General features: G+C 38.7%; 1 protein-coding gene across 2 annotated transcripts; it reads right to left on the bottom strand.

The window, feature by feature from the left end:
• Positions 1-1,900: 1,900 nt before the first annotated feature.
• plp2b (proteolipid protein 2b) lies at positions 1,901-10,973 on the bottom strand. 2 transcript variants are annotated; one of them, XM_027012197.3, is made up of 6 exons: positions 10,890-10,973; positions 10,293-10,389; positions 5,218-5,373; positions 4,928-5,026; positions 4,656-4,752; positions 1,901-3,880 (listed from the first exon to the last, which is right to left on the bottom strand). In XM_027012197.3, exons 2-6 carry the CDS (start codon positions 10,386-10,388, stop codon positions 3,867-3,869), a joined length of 462 nt encoding a protein of 153 aa, XP_026867998.1. In that variant the 5' UTR covers position 10,389; positions 10,890-10,973; the 3' UTR covers positions 1,901-3,866. The 2 variants fall into 2 exon arrangements, with proteins under 2 accessions (XP_026867998.1, XP_026867997.1); XM_027012196.3 differs by lacking the exon at positions 10,890-10,973 and having other exon boundaries at positions 10,293-10,845.
• Positions 10,974-11,216: the final 243 nt, after the last annotated feature.

The raw sequence follows: 11,216 nt of genomic DNA, 5'->3' as shown, positions 1-11,216 counted from the left end.
AAAAAAGCAAAAATCAGTAAATCAGTGGCTGCTCAGCCAGGACATATATTTTACTTTAGATGTATTTATAATATTTACTAAAGTACAAGCCTTGTGTTGCCGCGTGTATATTTCAGACTTGCTTAAAATAAATTAAATAAGTACACGGAGGCATGCTAAAATTGATTGTCTATGGTAATAGACAGAACACTGGTATGTAGAAAGTTGAGTTACATTTAGCTCGGAATATCCCTGTATAATCAGGGTTATACAAGCCTTTCAGTTACACACCAGAAGGTGGTGGCATACAACCATTTCACACAGGGATGTCACCTTTTCTGCGATTAAATATCAGTTCGACTATTTCCACTTTTTGGTCATTGCTAAAAAACACATGCTTGCATATGGTTATAACGGATGTTTTTTTTTTTTTTGCCATTGCAACATTCAAAACTCGCAGAATAACAGTGACGTATTAGACAAAATACAAATAAAATACTGCAAAACTACCATCTATTGTTATTTTTCAATTAGGAATTTAAAAAGATATATTCTGAAATTTTAACAGAATGAAAAATAATCTTGTCATGCAAGATGTGAAGGTTGGATAAGAAAAGAAAAAAGCACAATATCTTCCAAAATGAATAGGTGTCTTGCATAAACATCCTCAGGTTATTGTATTAGGAGCACCTACTATTCACTGTACACATGTACATCTTGTGAGTGCATAAAAAAAACCTAGTTAAAATGTTAATTTTTCATTTTTAAAATCTTTCTTGCTAGGGTGTAGCTTCCATCAAAGTCAGTTATGCAGTTAAGTTGCTTTTTTGAGTTAAATATAACTAATCGACATTTACTCAAATAATTATAAGTCAGTTAACAAGCATATAATTAACATAATGTAAGAACAGGACATATCTGATGTCATAGCGGAACCAATGTTCTCTCTATGTTGAATCGGGTCATTGGGAGGGGCTATGCAGGAAAGGAAGCGTGTTTGGTAACGTTTAAATTGCTGTGTAGTAATGTTCGTGAAGTTCTCAACTGGGCGAAGACTCGAAAAGCTTGAAGTTTACTTTCTTACCCATTTTTAGTTAACGCGACCTTTGAGGTCGGCAGTTTGTCTGTATGTTTTATGGAATACTTAGATGTAACTAATGGATACACTGGCGAGCTTGATAACGACTTATATACTCCGGAGTTCACGTATAAAACCAAGATAGCCTACCGTTCAAGTTAATTATCAGTTCAAGCTAATTATCGTTTAACGGCGTATATACTCCAAGGTTGATAGATTTTGCAATCTGTATTTTGTGTTTGTGCAATTTGTTTTTATGGTTCTTATCTATGAGTATATTTCTGTACTGCTCGAGAATCATTTTATGATTTGTTTATTTTATTTATATAGTTCTCGCGGCATATGTTTGAATGCATGGATGGGCAACATAAACGCCTGTAACCAAAGGAGCTCCTTGCGTTCGTGACTCAGTCTGAGTGCTTAAAGGATGGATGAGCAAACTCATTAGGCAAACTTTACTAACATCCGTACGATCTGTAGTTTCGGGACATGGCATGAGCAATTGGGTCGTGCATGTTCTGACTTAGATACACACCGGCATATAGCAAAGAGTCACGATTCACGTAAGGGCAAGAAAAAAAATGGCATAGAGGGAGTGTTAATGTTCTGAAATTAGCAAGGCCACGTATTTGTGGAAACGATCTGAGTCAGACAGGATGCAGTAACCATTTATGGAAGTTGTTATACGTTAAAGGAATAGTTGTGATTATATTAGAGAGTTATAGGCCTAGTTAATATGTAATACACATCTTAACTGTAATTAATATTTAGGGTCACCAAAGTTATTCAGAACCATCTTAATACATCAGACAAAAAAGTAAATTGCACATCTCTCAGGTAGCCTACAGAATAATCAAGTAACATTTATTTATTTAGTGCTTTTTACAACAGCCTTTGTCACAAATCAGTTTTATAAATGTGAGTCCAAGCCCCCAGTGAAGAACCCAAAGGCAAAAGTTGTATGGAAATCTCCTTAAGGGCATGAGAAAGAACCCTGGAGAGTAGCCAAAACTCAAAAGGGTGGGGCGTCCTCCTATGATCAAAAGCAGACGCGTCAACAGCAATAATATAAACTGCATAAAATGTCATATGAAGTCTTAATAAGATGATCTCTAACATGTATAGTATTTGGTTTTAACAGTTATTGTTACAGGGTTATAGCTTGTTTTACATTTATTTAGAATACTTACTATAGGCCCCATTTAACAGTTGCATAACACGCTTACAATAAGTGAAATAAAATACGCTATAAGTACACTAAGATGTGCTAGAATTATTGTTTGTGGTAATAGACATTTCACTACAATTCACTACAATGTCATAGAAAAACGGGGGAAAAGTTACGTTTAGCTCATCACCTTTTATGCGTCAACCATTTTCCATGATGGCAACTTTTTATTATGAAAGAGCTGATTGTTTACCTTTCTTATTCATTGCCACCACACATATTTTGACATGGTTAACAGATTTTTATTTGGCATTTGAACAGGTAAAAACCCCAAAATAACAGTGACATTAGAAAAATGACAAATGAATAAAATATTGCAGAACTACATTCTAGTGTGTTCTTTCAACGATAAACTTGGTCTAAAATATTTTTAAAAAGATATATCCTGAGATTGTAATTTTTGACAAAGATACACAATGACATGGCATGGCAAAGGTAAAAGTACTTTTGCTGTAAAATTCCAATATGCTGTGCTGAAAGCACTGAATATTACTACACACTCGAATCAGAAACATACAACTAGGGTGTTTAATCCAACTTCATGGACAAGTTTCCACACAAAGTATTGGGGTTCCTTTAAACAATGGGGCTAAATGAATAAAGAAAATAAAAATCTGTCAAAACAAGCATAAAAAACTAATTAGAGCAGATCACACATTTAGAAAAGAACTGTTACAGTACACATTTAAAATCAGTGAGTAGTTTTTTTGTAAATATATAGCCATACAAAATTGATCCATGAACATTTTTTTTCAGTGGAGCAAAAATCTGATTAGAAACATGGCAAAATACAAAATGTTACATAATTTCCTTTATGAATTTGATACTGAATCACTCTGAATATTACTATTCCACCTACCATAAACAGAGTCTTTGAATAAAGAGATCACTATGGCAACATATAAACAAGACATTAACTTATTATAAAAACTCATCCCTACTACCATAGAAACTTTATTTAAAGCAAATCAATAGTTATCAAATATTAGTTAACATTATCTACTGTACCTGAAAATGTACACATTTTGCTTGCTAATGTAAGCACACTTCTCCCAATTAACAGACACGAAAATAGCACCAACCTAAACTGAACTGAAGCGTCATTCTCTCAGTTACTTGATAAAAACAAGGCCATGTCTGTGAAGAGCAGCCACAAAAGCTCGTTCAGTTAGTTTTGTCAATCTGGTCACTTATTCATTCTTTCCTGAATTTCTTATGATCGCTTCCTGACAGTAAACAGGTCCTATATGGCAACATTGAAACAATAGTGCTTTGATAGCTACAATTTCTGCAGAGAAGCTCTTTGAGCACACTGACAGATGCCAGCTTCTCTAATTATTCAATCATTCATTTGTTTGTTTGTTTTTACTCAACAGGCTCACCACTGGATCCTCAGCTGTATATGGTGGCCACTTAGCTTAGACCAATGTCACACAGCATTCCCAGTTCAACAACAGTTGTCTTATCATACCGTGACAGACCTTAGACATTCTTAACATTTTTTTTCTTTTGCCATTGTTAAAGCCCTTTGTCAACCTTTCCAAGTGTTTCCAAGAAAGTACTGCTGCTGTTCTGTTTTCTTCAAACTCGGTCATCTGTTGAATAAAAACAATGAAGACATGAATGTGAGAAAATAGTAGTTAGTGAGTTGTTGCATGTATAAATGTATAAATGCACCAAACCTTCTCTTCCTTATTCACATAGGAAAACTTTCAGGCAATGCATGTTTATAATGGATAACTGATGGATTGTAACTTCTTGTCATCAATGTGTACTAAGTGCTAGGATGCTGTCATTTAGTTCCTACAATTACTAGTAAAATCTTCAAATACGGTTCAAATCAAAATTACCATCGTAAACAGCGCAAAGTTATTTCTATTGAAGAAGTGTACTAAGAGTTGAACATGCAAACTTCTACAAGTTTGTGTGTTTGCATGTGTGTACACTGCGTGATCACTCTATAAGGTATGCCTAATGTACAGCTGTACCAAACAGGCTGCCATACATTTTACTGTCAATTTTAAGTTTTAATCACCCCACTCCTGGAAATGGTACCATACTCTAAAGTCAGGACTGTACCACAGTAAACTGTGGCAACCTTTATTGGCCTCTTCCAAGAGTGACCTGGTTTTGACCCAACAGCAGGTGTTGGCTTGATTAACTTTTTTATACACCCAAAATATCCAGAGATTAAATACCCTTTTTAAAAGGTTATTCATAAAATAGGAAACAAGGAATATCTGTGCAGAGAAAAAGTTATGATCAGCCATGTAACCTACTATACAAATGACTGACTGAAAAAGGTACAGCTATGGAGAGGGTTGACCAAATAAACTGATCATTATATGTGGTACATTATGTTGTCTGTACCAGTGGAAGCAGCTGACCGCCCTCTAGTGTTCTTGATGTCCATAAATATCAGATAGGCATCATAAGCAAACAGGAGGCCAGCGATCAGGCCAAAAACCTGTAACAGAGAGGACAGACAGGTTGTTCCCCCATACTTAATACTTCAAGAGTAGTTCAGCTGTTTCATTAACCTGAACAGGCAAGGAGACAGGTAGTTCCAAAGGTTATGGAAACTTTGATGTTATTATTTTACACATGCATCGTATGAGCAGGGTGAAAGAAAGTCGCCTGACCCCGCCTGCGATGCGAGCTCCGTCGCCCGATCCACCAGCCACGCAAAACAGAGAGGTGATGATATAGAGCAGTCCACCAATAGCAGCTCGGCTAAAGTCCTACAAGAGTCATCACACACATATATTTTATGTCATAGATGTAACCTGTTGTGGTCATGGATAAAGCACTAAGCTGTTACTACTGCTGCACTACATGGTGTGAAGGCAGTCTAAGGTTAGTGTAGAGGCACTTCTGTGTTGGACTGGCAGCACTGTTTCAAACGCTGCGGTGTTGCTCCTGTGCCACTTACCGTCCACAGCCAGTTGACGAAGAGAAGCTGTTTGTCCAGCTCCATCATGAAGATGACAAAGAAGATGATGGCAAAGATCATGCCGCAGATAGGCACTGCTGAATAACCTCCATAGTAAGAGGCTGCATAGCAGAAAAGCATAATAAAGCTCAGGACCTGCATTGTAAAGAAAGAAAGACAGAGATGGAAAAACGGAGAGAATGCCAAGTTTAGTTTGTATGGTGATATTACAAAAAATAAACATCTTGTTAACGTATCGCATCAATTTTATTTGTTGTGTTTTAGCTGTAATATGATGATTTCCTTGTTAGAATTTGCCATTTAACGCAATAATCCTTTTTAATTTTACATTAGCTATATATTGATTAATTCTGTTGAGTGGGTCTACTTCCAAATGCTACTACCCACAAACCAACAGTGCCAACCATTTGTTGGTAACAGCCATGCTCCAAATTCCTCGTTTCCTTGGTAGTTTGGAAAGGCCATTAAACATCCCTTTTTCACTTCCCCCCACCAGTCCTGTGGTGCAGTTAGGAGGAGGAGCAGGGCCTGGGGTTGGCTCCATGGCATTCCACACCATGCTAAAGTTGGGGCTGGGTAAGGAATAACCTTACAAGGTTTCCAATGAAGGTCCTTTAAGCTGAAGAACACCTATGGGAGTCGAAGCTATGGCATGCGATTACACGGCAAACTCGCTGCCAGCTCTCAGATTACCTCATTCATGTGTGGTCTATTTCTACAGTTGGAATTTAGCACTGTAATTTATGTCTTTGGCAGCATGGAAAGTTCTACAAAAGTTGGAGTGATAAATTATACATTTTACCTTAGCAATGATTCATATGCACAAGGCATTTGCCTAATGCAAGTATTCACGTTTTTATAAAATCCTCAGCCTTGCCACTCTTCAGGGAAACAAAAAAGTTATAAGTAGCACCTGTCCTATGTAATAGTTCTAAAGCTTACAGAATTGAAACCAAGTTACCCGGGACAAAGGTACCAGGCTTGTCCTCTTTTTATTTCAGCTACTTATCATCAGTAACATAAAACACACCAGGAATCTGCTCCTGCAGACCGGGCTGTGTCTCAGTCCCCGGTCAAATTGCAGGTCACTGCTCACGACTTGCTCTCTGTTGCTACAATAAACCCCAATGAACTGATCATACAGCAACCTGAAACTGCAAGGAAAGTCCTTTTCTAGCTACCTTCTTTTCACATGCGACTGACCAGTTGACACTGAAACCACGTTTATCTACATATTCCAAATGTTACTGAAACGTGTTATTTTTGGCTCTCATTTGCACGTCATCAGCTGGTTAACAAACATGGAAGACCACCTTAAGCAGGCTCACATGTCACCACACAGCCAGACAGTTGTAGCATTGGTGCTTGTAGGTCAGTGTTGGCTCAAGAACTGCCTGTTGTTTGCAAGACACCACCACTGTGATGGTCATTCTCTGAAGCTGCGGTAGTCATTGGTTGTCATTGGTTCTCTGAAGCTGCGGTTGTCAAGTTGGAAGACATGCCGACAGGCCAGATGTCTGCTTGCACTCTCCTGCTCCAAAATATCTGTGGTTGACTTATGCCATGTGAGACATAAAGGTCTACAAATGGAGAGCAGAGGAAATCAAGTGTTTGGGCAACACAGCTGTTGCCCACAAACTCTGATGTTGACAGATGTTGAAAAAAGCCATCTTTCTTAGCCATCATCTTTCTTAGAAGGAACTCATGTAGGGGACCAGGACTCTCCTCATGCAATCACACCCAGTGGACTTGGATCACGTAGCAGTTTTAGGAAGCTGGAAGTCCAACCCTAACCTGTGGCTCACATACTCAGAATGCAACTGTCGACTTGGCTTAACTGCCACTGGTACTAATGCTCTTAATTTTTAGTTTTAGACTTCATAGGAGTACACTACTTTCATTTTCAAGCCAAGTATTCTAGGAAGGCTGAAAATGGTATTTTTTCTACCAAAGCAGCCAATGACAAAAGACAGCAAGGCATTCTTATCAACCCACTTTGTTGAACTGTGGAGGCCTGTATGGGTACGCATGTAAATTACTGCCAGCACTGTTCCTCAACAATCGCCTGCATGGCTTCATTCTGCTATGCTTGATAAATGCTTAACACAGTCAACACAGTTTTAACTAACTGAATGAAATACAGCTATGGTAACATGCCATAGACTAGCAAATGCTAACGGATACATGCTCCAGTTCTACAACTTCATCTTTTATGTTGGAATGGTATTTAGTACTGAGACAAACAAAAGACAGGATAGAGTGAAATCTGAGAATTTCCAAGGCTTTTGTCCTTGAAACTGAATGTAAACATATTTAACCCAGTGTAGTATAGAGCTACTTTTGTTTCAACTCAAAATATTCTGCAAGAAGTCAGAAGCCCAACAGAGGCTAGTGGCCCCTGAGGGTGGGGAGTGGGGGGGGGGGGGTGATGTAAGGAGCCAGTATCCCCTCCCACCCATATGCATCAGAGCTTTATGAGTTGCGGGGCTGGCACACACTGCCTCTGCGGACCTCAGCGGCTGACTAAACTCCGGCTAGCGTACAATGAGGCTCTATTCAGGCCTCCAGCCTTGCTGGCCCACGAAGAACAGGCACAGTGAGAGATCAGCGCCCGCCTGTACCACACATAGTAAGCAGGGCCACGAGCAGCTGAACAGGCACCTGCTGAGGACATAAACAAGAACAACTGCAGAGAGACAAAAGTAATGCATGCAGTGATAAAACACAAGGACACACATATGCACAGAGTAATGTTCTGAACATCAGCCCACCATGACAAACTGTGGTCATAAGAGAAGCACATGGACACATGCATAGAATATAACGGCCAGCGCTAGGAAACTCTGACAGAAGCACAAGAACTCATGCACTCCCAGTGCAAAGGGAAACACCCACTGACTTCACGATCTGTTATCCAACAGGTGCTAGGCACATTTTTGCCTCTTTAGGCATGCTTGTACTTTATCCCTTAAAGCTTGAAATAATGCATCTATATAAATACAGAGCACACTGTTATAAAAAGTGCAGACCCACATGCCTCTTTCAGGCTTTAGCTTGGGTAGTTTACTAGCCCACAGTCCTTCTTCCATCGGGGTGGGTGTGTCTGCTCTGTTTGTGTGTGGTCTTGAAAACCATAACTCACACAAACAGCACAGCTCTTGCGAGAATAAAACAACATGTCCTGGTTCAACAATGGCAGGATGACAGGAACAGGGACACTTACATAGTTATGAATTAACTGCAACCTGATTCACCCTTTTGAAAGAGCTCTATAGGTACCCTCCCTGCTGCCAAAACATGTAAAACGGTGTAAAGAAGAGGCCTCAAATAAGATCTCTGTGTTCTGACATGACAGCAAGCCAAGACAGACTCCCACAAAACACATTATCCTGAGAGTTAGGGTGAGGTCCAGGAAAGAAGCTCTGTTGTCATGTGTAGAATGTGATGTGGGCAAGGCTGCATGTTTAGCACTGGGAAAAATGTTTTTGATGCTTCAGTGCATTTATGCACATTTATATAAATAAAAATACATACTTATGAATATTTATAAGTTACTCCTTATATGCTCCAACATTTCTACAATGCTACAGATGCAGACAAATAACATTAAAATAAAGCAAACAAACAAACAGCAGGGCAGAATACTCAAACTCAAAATTCCCCCACTTTCATACCATTATTTGTTACTTTTTTGTACTATACTGACATGGGTAAGATCAAGACACAGCAGCAGATATGGGAGTGTAGTTCTGAATTGCAGCCACTCTCAGTGAAGGTGATATCATTGAAACCGGAGAAATGAGAGCACATCCGACAAAAGAAGTGACCGATGGATTGAACCAACACGAGCTAAAATCAATTATCAACCACTGTTGATTTTAGAGCTAAATCTCTATACACACAGTCTATACACTGAAGAAGATGAACCAAATGTTTTGCAGAGTATGGAAAGTCAGAATGCCCATGCATTCCTTAGAAAATGGAAATAGTTTTTGCAGTTTTCCCCTGCATCAGATTCTATTTATAGCACTTCCTTCCCTATTGAAAGAGGGTTTTACACATCTGTGTGCATACTTTAAACAGGCCTGAAAATGGACTACAAAGTAAGGACTGTGGGGCTGTTCTGTGTGCACTATTTGTGGGTCATTTCACTGAAACTACACAGGTGTTGTGGCATTTGTGTGTTAATTTATAGAGAAGCAAACCACTAGTGTTGCTTTGAATAAAGGTTTAAATGAAAGTTTGAATAAGTAAATTAGTCCAATAAATATTCACCCATGAAGTCTGTCATCAAGCAATAACATGCAATTGCACATAGGTTACAGATGGCATATATATACAATACTAATAAATATCTGTTTGGTTTTAAGTGTTATTTAAGTTAAAATATTCTCCCATGTCTATGCCAAAGGAGGTCTGTGACCTACTGAGTAAAGCTGGCAGGTGAGAAACTCTTTGACCTTATGCCATTCATACAAGAACAAGTGGTCAGAATCTCATCTTTTCATGGCTCATACGTGTGTAGAGTAGCATTTCAGATACTACCAGTACTACAACTCTAAATCCATTCTTGGCATGTGTAGCCACAACATTCTGTCGTATAAAGTGTATTAATTATATCGCATTAACTCGTCTGGTTTTAATAACCTGTTAAAATTCCGTCTGGGTTTTTATAGTTTGCTTCCCCTTTACTGAACCAAATTCCTCATCGTGTTATCCGCAGATTTTAAAAATGTAGGTGGCTGAGAAATTAAAACCAAATCTAATATTGTAAAACCATATTTAATATTAATGCACTCTTGATATTTTTCAACGGAGAGATCAACTAAGAAAAGTGACTAACGAGAAAGTCTCTCCATAACGTATATTTTTGCGAAGAAAACAAGGTGACAAAACGTCATGGCAACATGCTAGCGGTTTGCTACGCGCATGCGCCGACTAAAATCAAACTTTGCAAGATGGCTTACGTTACAAATGTTCGAAATATTATTGCATAGTTCAGATAGTGGTGTGAAGGGCAATTAAGGCAACTGACAGTATACAGCAGAACTTACAGTTTCCACAGCGAGAATAGTTCCTTTTCGAGTCCTTATATAGGTCTTCAACTTCTCCACACAGTTGGCAGCGGGGCTTGTTTCGGTGTCTGTCATTCTGAAGATTTCAGATAGTCAACGCACTTAGCGAAAATTTTAAAGTCAAGACAAATGAAACCCTTTTTGACGTGTCGAAAAATTTTGCAGACCCAAATGAACAAGATAGCTAACAAAAAAGAGAGAGTAGACAGCCTTACAACCAAAATTAGCTGACGAAACTCGCCAACAAGTAACTAACGCATCTACGACTGAATCCAGATATACGAGAAAAGTCCTCCGTGGAGACGAAGCACGGGCGTTGCCTCAGTTCTCCAGTGCTTGTATATTGAGGGGGGAGGACACGTGGTATGCTAAATATGTACCTACATAAGTAAAAATCGTCATACATAATTTTGATGCCAGTAATCTTCGCGTCAGCAGTACAGCTCCTGTACTTTAAAATTAGACATATAGGTTACAGAGGCGCTTTTTGGCAACCAATGAACGAAAAGAAAACCGCTTCATTACTCAGTCCACGAAAGTTTAGACTAAACCTCACATTTAAAAAAATACTTGTACCTGCATTTATCGTTGATTAATACGACGATACAAGCATAATCTGACTGCAGCTACGTTCAACCTTCAAAGACACTTATAGTCTACTAAACAAACAATCTTATCTTAATGTTGCCCTCTAGTGGCCATTTAGCGACAATGCATTTTTAAGCTTCTGTTCGATTTTAAATGTCTTTTATGCGTATATACGAAATGTCTTGGAGCAGTAAATGTAAAGAAATTCAGTTTCATTCCTTCGTTGAGTACTAATTTCCAGCATCATAGTATTGGCTCAGGGTCTACCAAATATCAACACCACCACTATTACGACCTGTTACTGACAGTTAATAC

Source organism: Electrophorus electricus, chromosome 20 (assembly GCF_041902795.1).
Source record: "Electrophorus electricus isolate QZ-2024a chromosome 20, ASM4190279v1, whole genome shotgun sequence".
NCBI classification, from domain to species: domain Eukaryota; kingdom Metazoa; phylum Chordata; class Actinopteri; order Gymnotiformes; family Gymnotidae; genus Electrophorus; species Electrophorus electricus.
The sequence above is the reverse complement of the archived record's forward strand: the minus strand, read 5'-3'. Positions and strand labels throughout refer to the sequence as shown.